Source organism: Bombus vosnesenskii, unplaced genomic scaffold, assembly GCF_011952255.1.
Source record: "Bombus vosnesenskii isolate JDL3184/JDL3185 unplaced genomic scaffold, Bvos_JDL3184-5_v1.1 scf7180000013299, whole genome shotgun sequence".
In the NCBI taxonomy this organism is placed as follows: domain Eukaryota; kingdom Metazoa; phylum Arthropoda; class Insecta; order Hymenoptera; family Apidae; genus Bombus; species Bombus vosnesenskii.
The window spans coordinates 1,547,197-1,567,436 of NW_022882949.1; the positions used below are offsets into that span (position 1 = coordinate 1,547,197).

General features: G+C 34.0%; 1 protein-coding gene and 1 non-coding gene across 5 annotated transcripts in view; both read left to right on the forward strand.

Moving 5' to 3' along the window:
• Positions 1–2,566: 2,566 nt before the first annotated feature.
• Positions 2,567–20,240, forward strand: part of LOC117233851 (growth hormone secretagogue receptor type 1) — a 62,564-nt gene continuing 44,890 nt past the window's right edge. For 2 of the 4 annotated variants that reach the window (XM_033494480.1, XM_033494482.1), the window contains exons 1-4: positions 12,524–12,719; positions 14,483–15,316; positions 16,026–16,138; positions 16,523–16,685. In XM_033494480.1, coding sequence (XP_033350371.1) covers positions 15,226–15,316; positions 16,026–16,138; positions 16,523–16,685 — 367 coding nt within the window. In that variant the 5' untranslated portion in view covers positions 12,524–12,719; positions 14,483–15,225. Of the gene's footprint in view, positions 2,761–4,506; positions 4,678–12,523; positions 12,720–14,482; positions 15,317–16,025; positions 16,139–16,522; positions 16,686–20,240 lie in introns of those variants that run through there. The other 2 variants (XM_033494481.1, XM_033494479.1) reach the window with 2 other exon arrangements.
• Positions 6,982–7,100, forward strand: LOC117233929. The gene has a single exon (XR_004493451.1). It is a non-coding gene; the product is annotated as a 5S ribosomal RNA (ribosomal RNA).

Below are 20,240 nucleotides of genomic sequence, written 5' to 3' on the forward strand. Positions count from 1 at the left end.
ACTTAGGTTATTTGAAAATGGGGACCGACAATTTCGTTATGGACTATCTCGGCCCATACATTCTTTTTGCGTGTTTCGCGTGTTTTGTAATCTTGGATTCACCTGGCCATGAAATGCATGATAAAAAAACCTACGTTGTTAGAATACTACTGCTCCAACTAGTGGCAGAAAGTTAAACGTGATGCAAAGTCTGTATGTGTTAGCACCGGTGTAGTGGTACGCATGCACGTTATTATCCTGTGCTACGCGACGATGTTGATTTACTTACATTACGTCGAACAGAAAGAGATTTCGTATTTATAGATCTTTTTATAGGAGAATTCTATTTCTGCATTGTCACAAATTCCGGGGTCATGGCCATGACTTTTCATTTCTGTGATTTATAAAGAACAGGAACAAACATTGAACGGGGAAAGAGAAAGCTCTAGTGATAATTCTCCTATCCGGATGACAGCAATTATTCGGTATTGTTCACGATAATAGCTTGCTGCAGCAGATGCATTTTCATCACAATCTCCCAGTGCGAAAGCCATACCCTTATACTCCTCGTTAGTGTATTGCGTTATATCGCTTGCCCGATAGCAATTAACTGTTAATATTTTGATAATAAACAATGCCTGACATCGACATTATATCCTGAACAAAAACAATGACAGTAATGGTCTGCAATGAAATCTGCAACGCTAGTCATTAGTTAGATACATTTGTACTAGACTGGTTTTGAATTGCATTTCTCTCGTAAACAAAGACTCGGCAATCTTGTTACTCTGTTTTCATCTTATTTTGAGCCGAAGGTACTATCTGCCTGACCTCATTTGTACCACGAATTTTGGCCCACCCTGTATAAAGAATCACAAATAGATACATGTCAGAAAAATACGATTTAGTAAATCATAATATTCAATACTATGGTTTCGCGTGAAAAATTTATCCTAATAGTAAGGTTATGTTACGCGTCCAAAAATAAAAAGGACCATTAATAAGATAAAAAGATATAAATTAACCTGAGATCTGTTTTAAGCAGATTTATAAACTAAAAGTTAACAGTCTTTGATTGATCTGTGATCTTAATTACAATTAACAATGAAAGGGTCAAACAAATAGCAACGAATCAGCATTCCAAATTCTAAGAAACTTTATAATATTCAAAAATTCTTCGAAAGAAAGTGATTCCCTGGGTTATATGGAAATACACCGACCTAATCCACGGGACTAGAATAATTCCATCAACATGCTCGATTTGTCACGTTTGTAAGTAGAAGACGGGGCGAAAAGTTCGAAAGGAAAGGCAAATGGTGGCGATGGCGGCGAGGTTGATGTATTTGCGTCATGCAGGGCATTACTTAGCTTGGCCCGGGACCAACAATAACAGCGAAATTTTTAAAAGCAAGACGTGAATCTTCCTCGGATCTCTAACATCTTCCTCGTTGCGAATCGCGAACGAATCTCCACTGTTTATCCATACATCTGTCCGAACTGTTGTAAATCCTTCATCAGATAGTTATATCATGGCCTGTTGTGTATACATATATCGAAATTCGCGTCGACCCTAGTGAACAGACATTAGGACGTTACCGTGAAAACGACCTGAAATCCACCGCAATCTTCAAACTTGTTATATTCTTCTTTTCGTTTTTTTAAACGTTTATAGACAGTTTGGATAATTAAATAAAATAAATATTTACTTGATTTGATGATTTATAGTGTACGATATTGATTGTGTTATTATCTTATTGAGAGGGCATTCGATTTGTCATTTGAAAATTTTTAAATTGTCCTTTTTCCTTTGATATTTATTTCCTATTTGTCTTTTTTTTATTTCACTCATAATATGCAATACAAATGTTTATCGTTATTATTAGCGATATTATCTTGTTGGAAGATAACCTAAAACACCTTTAATCTCCATTCGCATGAAACAATGCACGGAACTAGCAGATTTCAGAAGATAATTGCACGTAGGAAGACCTAAACATTGTTCCATGTGATGAACGGCTCATAGTGCTAAGTAGAACTTGCTGTAGATTTAGTCGATTACGGTCTATATAATTGAATTCTCCTTTACATGTAACAAATTCTAATAACCTCATCTAAATTCCTAATCTGCAACCCATTTCTTTACTCAAAACACTTTACTTTCCTTATTAGGAGTATAATTTGTTATTTATTCTTCTTTTTCTCAAATTATTTTACATTCATATAAAAATAACAATGCAAACAAGAAATCTAAGAAACAGCAAAAAATGCGGCGGTAAACTTTACATCATTAGGAAATGCATTAATAAAAGAAAATAGAGAAAAATTAAGATCAATTAAAATTCACATAAAGACCAGAATATTTCTGCTAATCGAATTTCCTGAAATTGTTAATTTCATTTGGAATTACTCAAACTACAGGATCATAAACGTAAACGAAGCAACAAGATCATTAAAACGTCGACACGTGCAATATGTGAAAACGAGGTTAGCGACCCAGCGCGATAAATCAAAAGATCCATGAAACACGAAAGATCGAAGACATACGTCCAGATTCTCAGAGGTTGTAGCGATTATTCAGTTTCGATGTTCCTAACCTTTTTATTGGACGTGGTCGACCAAGAAAAATAATACCGGTGGTTTTTCCGGAAACTTATGGGAATTTAGATAAATCACAGGACACAGATTTCGACGGAACTCGTAAATTACGCGTCAGATTTTTTAGACGGCTACAAGAATACCAAACGAACCGATAGACGAGAGAATCTTGACAGGAGACAACAGGTTCGTGTTAAACGCGATGCTGAAGTTTGTTTCACATTTTCTCTCTCTATCTCTTTCTCTCACTTTCTGCTCGACATCGAATATAATTAGCCCAGTTCGAATTTGAACGAAGCATACAGCCGATCAGCTAGACCATCGAAACATAACCTCAATGGAACAGTATGAATCAGTCACTGGTACTTTGTGACAACTGTGATAGGTATTTTTTCGCAAATAGAAAATTTTTGCAGCTGTTTCTTGGTTAAAATTGACTTAACGCGTGTAGGTTTGACAGTGGTAGATGACTACTATTCTTGTATTTTTCTATGGTGGTATATTAGGTAGTCTCTTTTCTGTGAATAGTATGAGAGTTATTCATTGGTTCTTTGCAAGAACTGTGGTAGATACTATCTCGTAAATAGGAATTTTTTGAAAGTGTATTTTTTGGTTATAATTTAGGCTCTTAGGTACAACTTTGACGAGGATAGATAACTGTTATTTCTCAATTATTCTGCGCAGATATATCAGGTTATAATAAACGAACTTTTAAAAGCCAAGTACCTGTTTCTTAAAAATGGAATATTAATTTACGTTATTGTTTAATAACAATTTACTTAATTTATAATAATTTAATTTATTATATTACGTTATAATATTAATTTCCTCTTTTTGAAATTGACAAATCACGAAAACTGGATATGATCAAATAAGTAGTTGCCCTAACATTTCTGACAATATCTTTTTCAGTAGATATAATCTAAAGAAATAAAATAATAATTAGAACAATAATCTGTTCAATGTTCCATTCCATTTTCCCAAATGAAAATCCACTTGTTGCGTAATTAAGACTGCAACGTACGGTTAAGAGTACAATTTCAACCCGTCAGTTGAAGAGATCCAAGCTGTCTATAGACCTACCGCAGTCCAAAGACTTCTATGTCTGTCTTCCATAAACCAGGTCGCGTCACGGACTTCACAGACTGAAACTAATTGAACACGAACAACTCCAGAAATCTGTCGAGCAGAAATACAGAGATTCTTCTATGTTCAGTGACGAGACAAGCTCTATTCCGATGCATCTTTTAGCCATGAAAAGATGGAAGGATCCAATTAAAGTTTCTTTTGCAGCAGTTTGTCGTGCTAGTAGCATTATTTAGTAAGTCTAATCTATGTAGCTTCCGAGCTTCCAGCAGTTACCTGATCCTTTTTATCTCGCCGTTAATATCTACTCTTTCTGTATTCAGAAGAGCGTATAAAGAACCGAGATCAAGCTTGCTGAATATACGGTTGAATAATTGCAGGAATTATTTGAAAATAATTTCCAAACTTTTACGGATTTTTATGTCCTTTCCGTCGCAAGAAAATTGAAGAGATTATTAATCATTATTTATAGATTACGTAATAAATTTTTTTGCTTTTATTGCAATGCTGTATGAAAAACATTATTAAAATTTTACTTGTGTTAGCTTTAATGTGCTTATTGGAGAAGAGATTATTGAGAGGTTAGGTTAGGTTAAATCAAATTAAAATCAAAATTTAAATAGTGCAAATGACACATTACGTGTAAGTTATCTAAATATAGATTAGTTATAGACAATTTGCATTTATAATAGCAAAGAATACAAAATAAAATAATTTTATATGTGTATTTAATACTATATTAATGTGGAAAGGGGGAAAAAAAGGTTAGATAGATGAAAACAGATGGCGATTTTGATAAATTTGATGTATCGCACAATACTGAAATTGCCATTCTTTCTTTACCAGGTTTCACTAAGTTGGGGCCAAGTAAACTGGTAAAATATGAGTTCTCGGAGGCGAGGCGATGCTTACAAAATGAAGATGTTGGATACACGCCACCCCAAGTTCAGAAAAATGGAAGCTTCTCATGCAGATATTAATCAGAGCTTAGTGAAGCGACAATCGGGACATTGATCGGTAAAGTAGTTACTTATAATTCGATTTCTTAACCTCTCTCATTTGCACCGTTTGTACATTTATATGTTATTATATTTAAATGTATATACATTTTAAGGTTTCTTGATATTGAACACGATTGCCCTTCTTCTTGTAAAGTACAAGATTTAATACGCACAAAGATTAATAAATAATATAAGATAAATATGCACTAATCAATTACAAATTCATTTTTAAATATTTCTTTTAAATGATAGTATATTATTTTTAACTAAGAAAATATTCAGACGATGAAGAAATAATTGTCTTTTTTATCAATACAAAGATATTTTTGTATGAATAATATTAGTAATTTTAAAATTGCATAATTGTTTTTAGATTGCGTATGATTTTGAAATTGATTTAATGAAACGTTTTTAATTTAGAAGTATAATCAAAGGAAATATATATATGTAGATGCGAATAACGATAATTTTATACTTGCACAACCTCTTTTAGGGACTTCTATATGATCTTGATTAAACAAAACATGTTTAACTGTTTAATTTAAACATATTATTAAAGGAAATATATAGTGGAATAATTAGATACGTTTCAATATTGGATCCAATATTGCATCAATGATCCAATGAAATACAATGAAGCAATTACCATCGATGGTATTATTTAATATTGGTTTCCAATCTTGGACACAATCCCTCAAGATTGATAAATTGATTCGTCGATGTCGTTATTACTTTCTTATTCGGTGATTGACAAGGGACCTGGAAATGGTATTGTGATTTATTTAACGAATTTCGCGACACGCGTGTTTCCTGATCGCATATGGTTCGATTAATATCCTCCCGAATCTTCCCCGCTTCCAAATTTCTCTTGGGATTCCGACCCTCATTGTACCATTTGTATAGGATGGTTCATGCAATTGCAACAACTCATAAGATCAAAATTAATTCTTAGTTAGTATCTTTGGATCATAAATGACTACAATAATTAATTGAAGTTGCGTTTTCATTAGATTATTTATTTTTTAAATATTCAATTTTACTATGTTCCATATTTTACGTGCTAAATATTATTAATGACAGATATTAATTACATTTTAACATAAATCTAATTTAATAGAGTCAACGTTTAATTGAACAGAGTTAAACCAAAATGATAAGCAACTGCTACAAAATTTTCTGGAATGAAGTAATAGAAATAGATCTTTTAATTGTAAATGAAAATATTATTCATGTATTTAGATATAAATTTCAAAGGAAAAAACTACATAGTTCAAAGAGGGTATTCAAATTAGATGTCTCATCTTGTATGGCTACCTAATTATAATTCTTTTTACGTTACTCCTTTCTTTTTCTACTCTTTATATCTCACGTCCAATGAATAAATTTTCATTTAATTCCTCTCTGTGGGGACTATCATTTTCTTTAGTTCGAAATAAATGTACAGCTGAAGAAAATATCAAAAGTACACCCATAATAAAATTTTCAACTACTGAATTAAATTAAAGTTAAGTAGTGTAATGAAGTTTTCTGCGTTAAAGTTTCGTATTAACAATTGGAAGAGATCGAAACGTTGCTCTATTCAATGTTAGAAGAAAATACGTGATTGACTTTAATATTTCTTGAAATGACATTCAAAGATGGATTTCAAAGAAACGTTGGAAAGGTATATACGTGTTTCGATTGAAATATTGTCGTAGCGTGTTTGAAGGTGTGAATATCCGAAAAGGATGATTGATTCTTGGGTATAACAGATCTCTTTGATGTGAAACGTCGTAACTATCGATAGGAAACACTAAGTTTACCTTAGTGTTATTTATTTCGACCTGGAAACTCTAAGCTAAATACAGTTCAGAACTAGATGAGAATCACCGGTAATAAACGTATGCTGCCAAGAATATCACGATTTTCAAAAATATTAATGTTAGTCTATTCAAAACTGATATTTTTATTTCTATCGTTACATATACAGGATATACGGAAAATTGTAGTACAGACCGAAAGCAGATGATCCTTCGTGTAAAAACAAGCCGAAAATGTAGAATGACAATTTTTGATACAAGGTCTCGTTTTCGAGAAAATCAGTTATGAAGTTGACCGTCCACTTGACTCTCGTTACTTTTCAAGTGCACGCGTATCTACATGCGCCGAACTTCATAGTCCATTTTCATGAAAGCAGAGCCAGCAAAATTTTACACATCTGGATGCACGTATATAAATAAATATAATTACGTAAATAAAATTCATCTTTACCCATATTCATATGCTTCCTTTCTAATATTTTTCTGCACAATGATATCAAGTAACACAATTACTTATTTCAGCCAACTCCCATACCGCGTTGAGAGCACTCGTTCTCGTCCGATCACGAAAGTTAAGCAGCGCTGGGCACGGGTAGTACTTAGATGGGTGACCGCTTGGGAACTCCGTGTGGTGTTGGCTTCTCTTTTATTTTTCGAGTCTCTTTTACTTTTCCTCGTGAACTATGACAATATCCAATAGAGCAAAAAGTATATTCTTCACTAGTATATGCTTTAGTAGCATTACACGACTATTACCATACATTGTATCATTCTCTCATATACATACAAATAAGTTAGCACATGTTTTAAAACTGAAGGAGGTCACGTTTTTTGATATGTAGAAATGATTTATGGTAACAGACTAACATCAAAAATTGTTATTCTATATTTTCGGATTTCGTTGCGTGGGAAATCACCCCCATTTGGCTTGTACCGCCGAACAGAGTATCTAGAAGCGAAGAAACTCGTTCAATCGACTGTCGTTACCACTCAAGTGTGACGCGCCACTCGACGAAACACCATCGACGATTTTTTTAAAAAACAAACTTCGTATGAAAAATTGTCACTCTGCATTTACGACTTACCTTTGTATGGAAATCAGCCCGTTCCGACTTGTACCACGATATTCTATACACGCTATATAATGAATAATACGTATTTAGTTATAAATCAGTTGAACAAAACTATTCCTGAATCGTGAACGATTTATTAAATCAGATACAGGTAGAGTATTGTCATAAATAGGTTTAATTTCAAGAACCATCTCATAATTCAAAGTTGATTGATATACAGGGTGGTTGGTAACTGATGGTACAAGCGGAAAGGGGGTGATTCTACGCGAAAAAAGAAATCGAAAATATAGAATAAAATTTTTTTTTTTTAATTTTTCCATCGAGACAACGATCTACAGTGAGACCCGTTATAACGTACCGCACGTGTACCGAGCGAAAATTCAAAATTTATTTTCTCGAAAACAAAGCCTCAAACGAAAAATTTTTATTCTATATTTTCGACTTCTTTTTTCGCGTAGAATCACCCCCTTTCCGTTTGTACCACCAGTTACCAACCACCCTGTATAAGAACAGAAATGATAACTTCCAAGAAATTTTATAGTATAGATTTTCGCAATATATAACTCTACAGTAAATAAATAAGTAAATAGAAAATCAAGTAAAGGGGGTAAAAAATTGATATGAAAATAAAAGAACAGAAAAACAAGGAACCGCAAAGAATATTAGCAACGAAAACACGAAGGTTACAACTGTTTACACATAGAGAAGATCTTTGGACATCGTTTACCCTTGCGGCAATTTTCAATAGAATCGATCTCTCGAGGACATTAGCAAGGCATTCATGTTTACGCGGCTCATTGACAAAGTCATTTATATCCCTGGTTGCTATGAATCGAAGCCATAGCATCTTTTACGATCACGTTGAACACGGATGAATACGAATTATCGACGAGAGATTCGCATAAACGAACCGAGCAAGATGAATTAATATAACAAGCTCGGTCCGTTGGCTCAGTTCGAGGTTGAGTCTTCAACGAAGCACGCGAATACGTGACACAAATCAACGTGGATGCAATGTATATACCATGTGTATAATTGAGGGAGCATGGAGTGTCCTTCGTTGCATCGCAAACGCGCGACATCCGGCAAACGTAATTGAATAATGTTTAATGTTGCGGCAATATTTGTTACCCTTCGCGCCACGGAAACATGCGCATGCTCGCTGCACGTGTGAACTTTAGCTCGATTGCACTTCGGATATTTGCAATTTAATACGATTCTTTATTTTGTAATTTTTCTCTTCCTTTTTTTTCTTCATTTTCACATTTTTCTTCTTCTTTTGTACTATCAATGTCAATTTTAACAATCCGTAAGGTTGAATTCGATTGAATTTAGCGTAATTGCGATTTAGTACAGTTTCTTATTTTACAATTGTAATTTCCTTATTTTCAATTGAATTCCTTTTTAGTTCGCTTATGGATGTTTAATTGTTCGATCGTACAAACTCTACGGCCTGAAACGAAGAAAATTTCCGATTTACAGTTGTCTAGTCGGGGCATCAGAAAAATTCCAAGCTCGACAAAAGATGTTGTAGCGAAGTGGCGCGGTCGTCAAAGTTCGATCGTAAAGGTTCAAATGAATGCGCGTCGCGTAGTAAGGAATTTAATTTCACGGCACGCGTGACAATAACGTTGTATATTTTCCACCGTCTCGCGTCGGTTTGACTTTCCCTACAAAATGTTCCATAAACCTAAGAATCTCCCTCCAAAGTAAAACGATATAAACACATCTTATTGAATTTTAATAACTATGTATCACATTTAACAGATACTTGTAGGTTATGTTTCCTTTTTGGTGCATTTTCATGGAATCATAGAAACCACGGGCGATCATATTAACCTCATGTATTGAATTCAAGTTAACCGATGCTTGTACAAAATTTGGATAAAAAAAAGACTTTTATTCGTTTCAAAATATAATTATGTCTGCAAAAAACTAGATTAATTGTATCACAGAGATAATTATTATATCGAGGTATTATAAAATTGTTCGTTAACATATAGTACGAAGTATAAACAAGAAATTGATCTGATTAACAAACATGTTAAAGTAAAGAAGATTACCGGATGGAAAAGTTGTTAAGCAAAAAGTAACTACCGAGAATGATCCTACATCGTACTGACGCGATTATAACCAGAGTCATAAATCACGAAGAGCTTATTAGTCGAAACGCTCTAAATTGACGATGAGCAGAAAGATTTTGACCCGCAAGATTTATTCCCCACTCTCGCTCGCTCTTTATCTCTCGATAAAATCAGATTACATCGAATGTGCGTGGACAATGGATGAGGTCCATTGTTGTCCCGGTCGAGTTGAAGCATTCGCGTGATAACCTTTTGAGGGAAAAGGACAATGGCGATCCTCCTTCTCAGCTTGACATTATTGGAAATTCGTTACTATCATTTTTCATCCCATTGTCTTCTGTCTAAAATGAAAATTCCTTGACCTTGTAAAGAGAAATCGAAAGTCGAAGCGTGAAAATGAAAACTTGCCTTATCGTCAAGTACATAATTCTAATCTTTATCCCTTAGCGCCAGTTCACACGTATACATGTACATATACTTGGAGATTTGAATTTTAATTAAATATGAAAATAATATAAAATGAATTTGCTTAATATTTACACATTGTATCTGAGTCTGAGTTAATTATCTTTGTTACTGTGTTCTGGCAAATTATATAGCAAAGTAATTTCTAATTTATTTGTATAAATGGAGTGGTTGGTAATATTTCTTCGTATTCGTTGTATTATTCCAACTTTCGTTTTATAAGAATTATATTTCGGAATTATATTTATTAAAGCATTCGTTCGTTGTAGTATCATTTGTTATAGTATATCCCATTATAATAACGACCTTGAATTATTCTAGGCTTGTTCTTAGAATTGTCCTTGCTTCGAATTATTCTAGATTCGTTCCTAGAATTGTTTTTAGTTTCTAGTATTCTAGATTTGTTCCCAGGATTGTTCTTGGTTTGGTCTAATGTAGGATTACTCTATTTTTATTATCCCATTTTAGCAAATATTATTACTAAGTGCTGCGTCGAATGTTTCTGGCTGAAAATAGCGAAGCTGAAAAAACGTTTCACATCGATCGGTTGAATAGAATTGTGAGAGCTACACGGAATGTGCTTGGATTCCTAATACGGAATTCCATTTAACTTGTGCCTTCTTCTTCCTTTGTGCCCCGGTTGCCACCTCAATAACGGAGAATCATTTCGAAATCCGTTGAAGAAATAACGTCCCACGAATATTCGCCTCCCTCTTGCGTTTCACCCGATTGCCAATGTCCAAGGATCGAGGAAGGAGAAAGGAATCGCGAAGAGTTACGAATCTTACGTGATAATCTGTATAATCTCCTGAATATGCAGTTGTTGCAAAATACTTTTACATAAAAGATTCTTCTCGGAAGAAAAATTTAAGCGATGAAGATTGTAGAGATAAATTGCGGTTGATATTTTTGAAAATATTTTTAATCCATTATAGAGGGTGTATTAAGCTTCTTTTCTTTTATTTTTTTTTTTTTTTTTTTTTGATTAAGCGATGCTAGAATATTTGATAAATATGCGTAAATAGATAAAATAAATTCTTTTTTATTATACAAGATTTTTATAAATTTAATATATCTTTATTTATAAATTTATAGTAACGTTATTAATGTATTCCAATGTCATATAGATTTTGAATGTTTTCGAGAAGAACTTTTGTGTACTGTCGGAATAAGAAACCAACGATTTTTTTACATTTTCTCTAAAAACAAATAATTTATTAATAGCAAAGTATCTTGATTATGTCTAAGATGACTCAAATGTGACAGTAAGGTTAAAATATTATAAAAATCGTACGAAATAAGGACAAATTGATTTTTTATTAAATATGGAATCTGTAGTTTTAATGTACTCTTCGTTTTTGCGAAAATGGCCTCTTTTTTCCTTTCACTCTATGCGTTACGAGTTCTTTATACTTACTAATACTTAATGGAATATATTCAGAAATGTATAAGAAATTTTTAAGTTGCAATAGAGATACCTTTATGATCGAATCAAGTTTTTGAAAAAATAAGATATCTTGTAAAACATTGAATTTTTCAATGACCTCGTATGACTCGCTCGTAGCATGACTTATGTAGAAAGGTCATATAGTCCTATTTGAAAAGAACATGCGAAGAAGGTCGCACTATGAAATAATAGTGCGAGTTGAACAGTGCAAACTTTTTCTGTATGATCTTTTTTTAATTCATTCGAGAAAGAGACATAGGCTTGTGTTTACAATTACCAGAATTATCTATATAACATATGTACACATACGCATGCAAAAGAGTTCACATAAATTACACGAAACGCTCTTTGTACAAATAAAATTAATGAAATTGATTCTTATTTAATCTTCACCAGTCCCAATAATGTTGAAATAATTTGTAGACTCTGAATGTTTATGCAAATTCATATTATTATAAAACATCCAGAAATGGAAAAAAACTGAAACCTAAATACAAGTTCCTTTCAACTAATAAATATTATATTTTGTAGATCTTTACAATTTATTATTATTATTATTAGATTTTTATTATTATTATTCGCAGGCTAGTAATTCGACTTACGTTTCTTTACTTCTGTTATATAAGATAGTCAATATTACGTGTTAACTTTCGAATAAAATAGTTGACCAAAGATATATGAGGAAAGTATTGACTTAAGCTTTACGAAGACAGTTTCCCATGCAATGCATCATTCCACTTTGTATATCGACGAGCCTGCTTATTTATAAGTATCGTCGTCTATCTCTTCCATTATATACCTATTTTTTGATTAAATTGTATAAAAAGAATCTGAAGCTTGAGTGTTTCGTGTTGTGACGAAAAGAAAAGGAAATACGTTATCAAAACGCGCGTGCGAAGGAATCGAAGGAAAAGAGAGGACTGCACATGCGCAGCACGAGCGGCGCGTTCGAGAATCGTGGCGGGCCAAGCGGTATTCATTCAGTTCACCAGTACTATTTGTTGGCTGCGGTCGTCGTGGTTCGGGAAATGTGACCGCTTCGAAACTTGTTGGTTGTCACGTGTCTTTCGTGCCCCGTCAGAATTCCCAGTTTCGCGATACTTCGAATCGTAATAACGATTTCTAATGTTTCGAAACGAGACGTGATCGCAATTTACGAAACTTCTTACCAAGTGTCGTGTCAAAATAAGGTTATTTAGATTTAAATAGAAGCATCCAATTGTAAATTAAATTCTCGCAGTTCAAACGATCGAAAGATTCTCGGAAAGGAACGTTCGAATATGAATTATATAATTTTCATATTTTATAAGTTATGCTAGCTCGTTATCTTCCTTTTTTTTGCGCTTTTTTGCGCTTAGAAAAAGCACCGGCGGAACGTATCCCTTTGATCGTTACGATTCCAAGTATTTCATCAATTGCTCGAAAAATTGGAAATTTCGAACGTATGTCGGCAGAGTCGTTAGTTGTCAATTTGGAGAACAGTATTTATTTGCGAAAATGTGTAAATGGAAATTTTGTTGAAATGGAAGGGAACGTATCATATTTGTACAATTTTTCATTTATAAAAGGAACAAGTGACTAATTATTTCCGTAATAATAGAATAAAAAAAAAAAGGAAAAACGCAGTACTATTTCTTTTTATGTTGATAATATAGAACGCTTTTCATTACAACTTTGTCATTCCTCTTACTTTTATTCGTTTTTCATTTGATTTTTATTCGATATAATTGTTAAAATCGAGGTTACGATTATGAGGAACTGTCAGCGTTCATCGTAACAATTCTAGAAGTGAAAATTAGTGAGATGTTAATATTCTTAGGGCAAGTAGTTTCATAAAGTCCGTTCGCGTGTTCCATTTACACGCACGATTAAACAAGACGAGGATGCAATTAGATTTCGAATAGATTTTCATAGCGCGTTAGTTAATCGATGTTAACTGATCGTAGCAACGTACATACTTGAGATGCTTCGACCTATATTCCATGTTTATAGGAGATAAATGGAACAGTCATACCAAGAGGCAACGGGGCGAAAGTATATATCACTCGACAATATAATTGGTTCTAAAATAAGGAAAGATTTGATAGTAAATTGAAAACGTTTTGCTCTTTTTGTTACGATCGTTTCAAACGTTAGTACCACGTAATTTGATCCTTTGATCTATATTTACGAACTCTTCGTTTTCAATAAACTGTGATAATTCTCGTAAATCGTTATACGATTATTATTAGACGGCGCGCGATCAAACAACGGCGCGATTCAAATTAAAGACACGTTCGTAGCAACTTGAAATAGGAGAAGACGATTATAATGTACGATAGGTTAAGTTAGGTCAGGTAACAAGTTTAGTCAGCTTTTTCGTAAAGGAACGTCCGAAATTGGAATTTGTTTAAACACGAATCGAATATACGTATGATGTATGATACTATTCTATTCTATTATTTTTTGCAAGTGTACCAAACAGTTTGTTTACCTTGACCATTACAAAAATGTTCACTTTCGCATCAAAGAATTCTAAATTTCATGAAACGATCCTATAATTTTCACTAAACTCTCATAGTGCTCGCTGTCTTCTGTTACTATCAATAGTCAACATGGTCAACTCTACTCGTTATTGATTTTTTAATTTCATTATGTACGCGATTAATAATCAATTCTCGAGAAACGAATAATCTATTTCCCTAAGAATATGACACGGATAATAGGGAATTTAGGAAACAACGTTTGCAGCATCATTTCCTGTACTTTTCGATTGATAGAATTAACCAGCATAAATTGATCAGTTCAGAACAACTTAAATGATACACTTACAAGCCACATCTACTTATTCATCCATTATATTATATTACATTATTATATTATTATATTCGTGAATACTATTTATTCATCCATTGCGGAAATATAAGAAACGTTTCTTCGTTAACCATGAAAATATAACTAGATATATTGCCAGAAAAACATAACCTACTTAGTTGCCTTAACGCGACCACAGGGGTTCGAAGGAGGCTGAGCATATTAAATTGGAATCGGCCGTCTCGAAGGAATGACAAGTACGTGGTCAAGACGAAAACCCTCGCGCACCGTGGGTGGGACGACTGATTACCGGTTTGGCTAGAAACTGTCTGTTCGCATAGAACTACTTGGCGGTCACGAACAAGCAGTTTATAATGTCACATAATACCATCGCGTCAACGAAATCCACGGTTGCCTGCAAGTTAAAGGAAACCGTATCCAACGGTCATTCAACGTGGCCGGCGTTCCTTTTACGATCCCCTATGGATTTTCTCTGGTTATCATCGACGTCGATCGGGGAATTCGGTACTGTAATTGACGTCTCGAATTCGCGAATTTTCGTTGGTCCGATCGTCAAATTACCGACGTAAGAAGGTTACCGACCAAACCGTTCCGATGACACCGAGACGTTCGGTAATACGTTTCACGTACCCTTCGCCTGTAAATATGTAACATTGAGATGCGCGTTCGTGCTGTGGAAATTGTGGCGCGATACAGTGTGCGAGTGTATTATGTGCGCTTAACGTAAAAACGCAAGTGAGAGAGTAAGGTGGATTCGCAAAGGATAAAACAGGCACACGATGGACAATCGACACTAACAGAAGCATCATCGCGCGCTCGTGTGACAGGAGGCGGGGCAAAATACACGGTTGGAAATTGTTCCTGGCGCAGCAAGGGACGAAAATGTTGTCCACGGTGTCCAGTGTCCCGCTCGAATTAAATTCTTCGTGTTGTACAACCGTTACTGGAAACAACGGTCTCAATGCGTTATCGGGTATGCACCGGCGTGCCATGTCACGCTTAATTTTGTTATTCTTCGCGATCGGTTATTTGATAAAATGCATGCGGCGAAGAGGATGTGTGGGCGAGAGAATGTAAATGTATTTGCATTAGCCGAAATATCGAAGCATCGAAACAACGATGGTAATCGCTGTCATCGTTTTATATTATTAGTATGAATATTATTGTCGCAGAAAGTTTTATAGTTTTGGACATTGTATTTTACGAGAGAGAAAAGTATCGTGAAATCGAATGACTTCTTGGTAGAACCGGCTCTTGTCTATGTTCGTCTTCTTCCTTCTGGGGAAACTGACAGAATAGAACTCTCTAGCGTCTTTCATTTCTCTTCGGTACATTTTTTTAGTAAAATACTCTTCGGGTTATAAAATAAAAGTAAACAAAATTCAACAAGGATCAGTTTCATCATGAGCCCCCTTAATTGTCGTCAAAATGTAGAAGATAATCCGAGACAAAGTTCTGAATAAAAGATATCGGTGAAATCGAGTAGATATAAAGAAAATTGAAGCATAAATTTTATCATTTGTACAATAATATGAATTTAAATATTTGATCGAATAAATTAAAATATAGATATATTTTTACAGTTCCAAGAGCAAGTCTATTATTTTTTGGTTATTTATTATTTAATAAATCTCGGTGGAGAACATAATCGATTTAACACGAAACGAATTGTAACGTTTCAGTGATCAAGACTGAAAATACCACTGATCTTTACATGTTACCGGCTTACATCCGTACGACGTCCATGATCGCCTGTATTGTGGTGATGGTTCTCGGCATAATAGGGAATCTCATGGTAAGTTCCGCCGTTCAATTTTACCTATCGTTCGTCAGTTATTTTCCAATAATGTATAAGAATTGAAGTAAGGCAACGGAACAGTATGTGCGAAAGTTATTTTACAATATTCTCTTATATCCATATCGCAGTCTTAATTTCAGTTTGAACCGAATCTTATTACTGTCGAATAATTTTCAGAAATTTGTTGCTTTTATTATACTTTTACTACTTAAATATTAAATTCGTATTACTCAATTATGTCTAACATTTAACTACCAGGTGATCTAGAAACATCTTACTACGTTTAATCAATCTTTTTCCATCCCTTCATACCCTCTTCATACGTCGAGTTGTTCTCGCGATCGAATATCAGAAACATGATGATTTTTTTATTCGTTTCAGGTACCGATCGTGGTGTTTCGAGGTAAAGACATGCGGAACAGCACGAACATCTTTCTGGTGAACCTTAGCGTGGCCGACCTCTGCGTTCTTTTGATCTGTACACCGACCGTTCTTGTTGAGGTGAATTCTGGACCTGAAATCTGGCTGCTTGGCGAACACATGTGTAAGTCAAGCCCACGATCCATACTACCATACATTGCACGTAAACTATTATTACACGCCGCGATGCACATTTGATTCTCCGACACGTGTGCAAACGGTCGAACGTTCGTGAAAAACGACCAACGAAATGCTTTTTCTGATCTTTGTTTTTTGTTATTTTTGACATTCTCCCTCCACTGAAATCGACGATATCGATCGGTTGAAATGCTTGAATCAACTGTCGTGCACATTTAATAGTTGGTATTGGTTTTCTTTTTTTTTAATTAGAGGAACGAATGGATGATTTTTTCTTTTCATTGTACAGTCAATTTTTATACGCAGATTATTTTTTGCGCGAAACTGAAGAGGATCGTGGAGTTTTTAGAAGTAGTTTTTGTATACCTATAGCAAAGTACAACCATCTATGGATCACTATATAAAAATTTTACGATGGAATTAGATAGACATATTATAAATTAAAATAGCAGTAATAGTAGTAAGTGGAATAATAATACGTATAATATAATATAATACATGCAATATAAGAGAAAATAAGATGACAGTCTAAATAGGTTTCAGTGAGATTTTCAGAGAAGGGATGATATGATGTAACCTCCTTTGTAATATGAATTACTAGATCGTAATAAATGTTGACAAGTATAGAGGAATTAAATTCCTACAACATGAATATCTCTGTAGATCTACGATAATATAAATACCTAGATATTAATAGATCTTAACAAATCTACAAATGTAGTTAGAAATTTATGTTACGTTCATCCACTTGTTTCGCACCTACTGTTAAGTATTCAATGACTTGCAAATAACGATAGAGAAGGTCTTTCCGAAATAATTATCAGGGACTAATGCAATTTTGTGATACATTGGCAGTTTGATATCCGCGGGCAATCGAACCGTTCCAGTGAATTGTCGAGGTAAATCGAATCGATTTTAGATTCACGGCGTTGATTATCGGTTCGTATAACGGCGGAAAATCGCGCGAATGGCCAACAGCGATCGAGGAAACGGCCGTTTGTTAAGCAATTAATTTGCCACGAATCCGCATTAATTAGCCATCCGGGTCGAATTCGTATTTCATTCGCCCATGGACGAGAAAATCTATGCTATCCTTAATTCAATTCTGACACTGTCAGTTTAGCGTCGTTTCGTTGGATGCTAGCCAAGATAGTGTAACTGTTTGAAATCATCATTATTGATGTCAAAGTGGGAGAATTACGTGGTATTGTGACACGTCTTAAGACAAGGAGAAATTAATAATTATCGATGAATGTATACATAATCTCATAACTATGAAACCATACAAACTTTTCACTCCTACGTTTTGTTAGGTATTTTTATATGTCCACGTGATAACGAAATAAATCATTTTTTAAGAAACTATTTTCTAGATTAATCGGTCGATAACTGTATAATCAGTCACAGACTACGAATATGAAGTATACGATAATAATACGAGCCTCGCACAAGACGAGCAGCTTCACTTTTTATTAATTTCTTAATTTCGTTACATAAGCATACGATTAATGTTCAATTCCCATGAAATAGATGACTTTCTTCTATAAGTTTATTCATTGCAACATGATGACAGATTGTATATATTGGTTTGGCAACTAAGTGATTACGGATTTTGTCAATACCACCTAACGACAGAATCCGCAATCACTTAGTTGCCAATCCAATAGTATACCAAAATATATCAAATATCCAAGATAGAGTACTCTTTATAACGCTTGATAAATGAAAGGAATCTTCATTTAAATTCTATCTTTTTAGTCCTGTTCGTAAGAATACAAATTTGCATAAAAATTCGCAGTCTAGTCAGTCTTTTAGAAATGCATAATTTCATTGCACGCAGCGACGAGCAATAGAAAGTTTATAGTTGACACACTATGAATTTTAGTAACTTTCCTACTGAAAGATTTTTACTGTCTGTCATAGTAAATAGACATTTCGGGAACACCAGTTTTAAGTTAATTCGTGTGTAGTTAAAACTACCAAACTGGGATAATAAGTTTCCTTATCTTCAGTTTCAGCGAGTGTTTACCAGGGACATACGGCCGTATGATATTTTACTACTTCTGTGAAAAACGTATAGAAAACGAGGTCAGACACTTTTCATTTATTCGTAAGAATTCTGCCAGACAGTTACTAAAATGACTGTATACTCTGGATAAAAGCAACATTCGGTTGCAGAGCTGAGCGTTCCGCTAACACGATTCGTTTTGAACATGAAACATACTTCGCACCTAGTTAACTTGAAAACGCAAGAACGCGAATGATGTTGCGGAGAAGCCGCGTAACACCATGTTTCCACTTTTCACCTCATTTAACTGTTACGCGAGGCTGTACGTTTATTCGAAATGACTTTGCGTGAAATTGGAAGAGCTTTCGAGATTATGTTAGCCCTTCTCCTTCTTGTTTCTTGGATTATTATTATTAACAGACTGCTGATTTTTATACGATCTCATGTTTTTGAGAATATAATTTAAAACATAGAACCTCGTAATGGAACATCGTTACATATCGAGCGTTATACAAAGCATCATACTTTGAATATTTTATATAGTTTTTCATACTATGTGCATTCTGTGCAATTTTACACTTTTGAATTTCCTAGGAATACGTCAGAATCCCCACTATGATTATTAGTTTGTTTGTAAGTGAACATTTCAGGGATCATATTATATAGAACCTGATAAAAAAGGGTTTCACTGGAAATAATAAGAGCGTAGAAAATACCATTTGTATATTTCGCTCCTATATTTTTCATTTGTCAAAATTACCATATTTATTGAACAGTCGCTAGGTTCTTGCAAGGTCGAATAATTTTTCGCTAGATTAGACCCGAATAGTAAATCATAATGGTAACGCTTGACTACTTGGACTTTCCTGCCACGTATGCGGTACTAAGGGTATTAATTTCAGGGGTTGCCTTTCTTTCCTAAATATTCCGTTTGTGCTGATACAGAATGACATATTCATCGATTTCACGATGAATTCGCCGCTTTATGAAACACCCAATACCTTTGATCTCGAATCTCGTTTCATCGTTCAACGTTACGTTATATCGATGAATTTATTGGAAAATAATTTCGAAACTTTATTTTGCAACATCCATGGAAATAATTACGTGATTCTGTAAAAAGAATTCTACAACGAAGACATTTCTATTATGTTGGAAGTTATCAAGCTGGAACGACTAATTTTAGGTTTAATACATCGGATAGTTTAGTACGAAATAATTCAAATATCTTATTATTTCGAACAATTCAAATGTTTCGAAGATATTTTATATTATTATATTTTATGATATAAAAGAGGAAAGATGAAGCGGAAATAGAATTTTAGGTAAGGAACAATTAAGATATAACATAATTAATTAACGCACAATAGTTGCATTTGTTTATCCGAGCTTTGACATTTGGTACATTCAAAAGTTTATAATGATAATGTCTGAGAGTTAAACGTAATGTACAGTATCTATGATATATAATTGAAAACATTGTTTCGTTTAAAAGGAAGTGTCATTCTTATTCGTCACAACCCTGTTAAGTGC